Source organism: Castor canadensis, chromosome 16, assembly GCF_047511655.1.
Source record: "Castor canadensis chromosome 16, mCasCan1.hap1v2, whole genome shotgun sequence".
Lineage (NCBI taxonomy): Eukaryota > Metazoa > Chordata > Mammalia > Rodentia > Castoridae > Castor > Castor canadensis.
This window is the reverse complement of record NC_133401.1, coordinates 68,514,843-68,518,215: the sequence shown is the minus strand read 5'-3', so window position 1 is coordinate 68,518,215 and position 3,373 is coordinate 68,514,843. Positions and strand designations below refer to the sequence as shown.

General features: G+C 37.9%; 1 protein-coding gene across 1 annotated transcript; it reads right to left on the bottom strand.

Annotated features, from left to right (window-relative positions):
- Positions 1-1,853: 1,853 nt before the first annotated feature.
- LOC109703434 (olfactory receptor 2Y1-like) lies at positions 1,854-2,795 on the bottom strand. The gene has a single exon (XM_020188497.2). The coding sequence runs from the start codon at positions 2,793-2,795 to the stop codon at positions 1,854-1,856; it is 942 nt and encodes a 313-aa protein (XP_020044086.2).
- Between the last annotated feature and the right edge of the window lie 578 nt (positions 2,796-3,373).

Sequence of the window (3,373 nt, the reverse complement as noted above, 5' to 3'; positions counted from 1 at the left end):
ATTGGAAGGATGATTACTATATTAATGACAAAATTTTATAAAATTATATACAATTAGTTCAAATCTCCTTTGTTCATTAGGTCAATGTGAATGCATGATTTAGACCTTGACAAAGGATGTAGAAGAAAAAACACTTATTTTATGAAAACCGTTTGTGCCTTCAACTAAAATATGGATGCTTAGGTTATAGTTACGTGAGCTTGATAAAGAATAAAGCAGACCAGATTCAAATCCTAATCCTCAGTTTAATGCATAGGTAACTTGAGAACAACCACACAAAACAATTATCTAACTTTCAGTCTCTTGATGAACAAAACGAGTACGGGTGTGGAAATAATACCTATAGTTTATATTGTAATCATTAATTGTGACAATGTAATATTTTGTATAGAATGTTGCTTGAACTATAAATATGGCTCCAGAAATGAGAACCATTGTATTATAGAATAGATTAGCTTTGTGCAATAAAAAAATGCCCCAACCAAAAAAATATGTAACACAGAAGAGTCTAGAAACCTGGCCATAATTAACAAAAGCAAAATTGTGGAACACATTAAACTCACATTTCGTTCTCCTTCCACATGACTTTCTTTCCAACCTCAATCTTTCTCTATTAAAAATTTACTCTCAGAAACAGAGAATTCGGTAGAGTGTAGTAAGTAGTAAGTTGTATTTGAGCATCATCATCACCCCATAGTTTATAGGAAACCTTGGAGTTTTTATTTAAGTCCTTTGAAGTTCAGATTCATCACAGAAAAATAGTAAACATAGCTAAACTGCCACAATTCTGTGGTAAATAATGACTAATACAATAAAAATATTTCACATATTAAACAAATAAAAGATATTGTACTAAATAATGATTTACTCAACATGAAATTTACAGAGACTTTAAAATTTATTAATGTGGATACATTTGCTTTGACATGAATTTGTTGTTTATGTTCATAGAACAATTGACAGTGGTGGGCTTCAAGTAACCCCTATCTTTATGCTATGGCTCAAAGTTTCTAGAGCCTCCTACCACTCCCTACTTTAGGAATCTCTTGCATTTCCATTTGTGTAATTCCTTTTTATTCTTTTTTTCCAGTAGCTCCCCATCATGGCTCATTTCTTCTCTGTTATCTTCTCTCTTGCATGGAAAGATTGTGTCTGTGTCACTAAACAACATGACTAGTCTCTTAGTGGACCTGATGAGATGTTGATGCCTCCTTTTATTCATTGATGCCCTAAGAATATTTTCTGGTTTTTTAGGTAGGTAAATGTCATCATAGAAGAGTGTAGAATCCACTAGACTACCTTCTCCATTAAGTGTATTTGTTCATGATCTCCTTGTTTATTCCAAGTACCATGGAAGAGTAGTGACTGTTCAAGACATTAGAAATGAGCCTGAAGATCTGAGGGAACATGTTGAGAATCACAGCTAATTAGAAAAGCAGAGATGATCTCATGTCCTCTGCTTTTGGGCACAGGGCCATTAACATGGCACTACATTGGGACTGATTGACTTAAGAAAAGGTGTTGTCATTCTGAATTGAGTCTTCTGCCACTCTCTGACATGCCAAGAACTCAGGTGCACTCTTCATATGTGGTCACAATGCACCCTCTTCCCAAGTTCATTCCTTTGGAAAATTGTGTTATAAATCAACACTTATTCTTTCTTATAATGATCATAGGAAACAAACTAGAAAAAGTCTCAAAAGATCTACATATTCAACTTCCAAGTTAGGAAAGCACTGAAACTCTGAGAGCTCAGAGGACTGTTTGATATTTTCAACAGCCTCTAAGGAACAGGATGTGAACCATGATCTGAGAGCTATTACCTGAAATTTTATAAGCCTTGTTTTCCACTCCTACCCCACATCTCTGCCTCTGCCTCTTTTTAACACCTTCCACAAAGCTCCCTTCACATCTTTGTTCCTTAGAGTGTAAATCAAAGGATTGAGAATGGGAGTGATTATGGTATAAAAAAGTGCAACAAATTTTCCCTCCCTCTCAGAATAACTGTGGATAGGTTGTAGGTATGTGTAAATTGCTGAGCCATAAAAAAGGAAAACTACCAAGAGGTGAGATCCACATGTACCAAAAGCCTTCCTACGCCCAGCCATTGACTTGATCTTCAGCACTGCCTGAGCAAAGTGTACATAGGAACCTAGAATTAATGCTGCCGGAAGAGCAACCACTATGACTCGGGCCAAAAACATCTTGGCTTCAGTTCCTCCTGGGTCCTCACAAGCCAACTTAAGGAATACAGGCATCTCACAGAAAAAGTGATTTAGCTGGTTGCCACAGAGAGGCATGGCCATCACAAGACTTGTCTGAATTAGAGAGTTCACAAAGCCTCCCACCCAGGAGGAGATAGCCAATGCATGGCAGAGACAAGGGTGCATAATGGTCATGTAATGGAGTGGACGACACACAGCAACATAGCGGTCAAAGGCCATCACCACCAGGAGCATACACTCAGTGGAACCCAGGGCAAGGTAGATATATAGCTGGGCCACACACCCTCCATAGCTGATGGTCCTGTCAAGTCCATGAAGGTTGATCAGAAGCTGAGGCACAGTGCTGGTGGTAAAACAGAGGTCTAGGAAGGAGAGGTGTGAGAGAAAGAAGTACATGGGTGTGTGCAGTTGAACGTCCAGTCGGGAGAGAGCGATAATGGTGGTATTGCTAAAGAGAGTTAGGCAGTAGAAAACCAAAATAAAGATAAAAAGGATGAGTTCCAGTTGAGGCCAATCTGAGAAGCCCACCAAAATGAAGCCTTCTGCAAATGTGATGTTGAAATTTCCCATAGCCTTTTGCCTGTCCAAATAACAGAAGACAATTTAATGCCTCCTGTGTAGAATGAGCTAGAATACTATTTCACAGTATTCCCTAAATACTTTAAAATCATGCATTTTATTTTCTATTTTGCTATTTAGTTTGGTCTATCCAGTCTTCTTTCTCTCGTCTCCTTTGGACAGAAGGTCACTGAGTTAGGAATGATGTGGACTTTGAACCTTAGCCAGTTATCTCGATTTTTTTGCATCTGATGTTTACCAGTTTGAAAGTAGAGATAATGTATTCCCTCCTTAGAGAAATTAGATTGTGGAAACTCCTTTTAACCATCAAAGTTATGGGACGGGGGAGTGGGTTTAGTGGTAGAGTACTTGCCTAACAAGGATGAGGCCCTCAGTTCAAACCCTAATATCACAAAAAAGAACATATAAATGGAAATGAAGATGTATTAAATTGCTTTCTAAAAAATTGTATATGTTTATATGTGTATGTTTGTGTTGGGTGTGTGTGTGTGTGTGTGTAAAATCTCAAAAGTGAGCCAGATGGTGGTGGTGTACACCTTTAATATCAGCACTTGTGTGGGGAAAGTAGA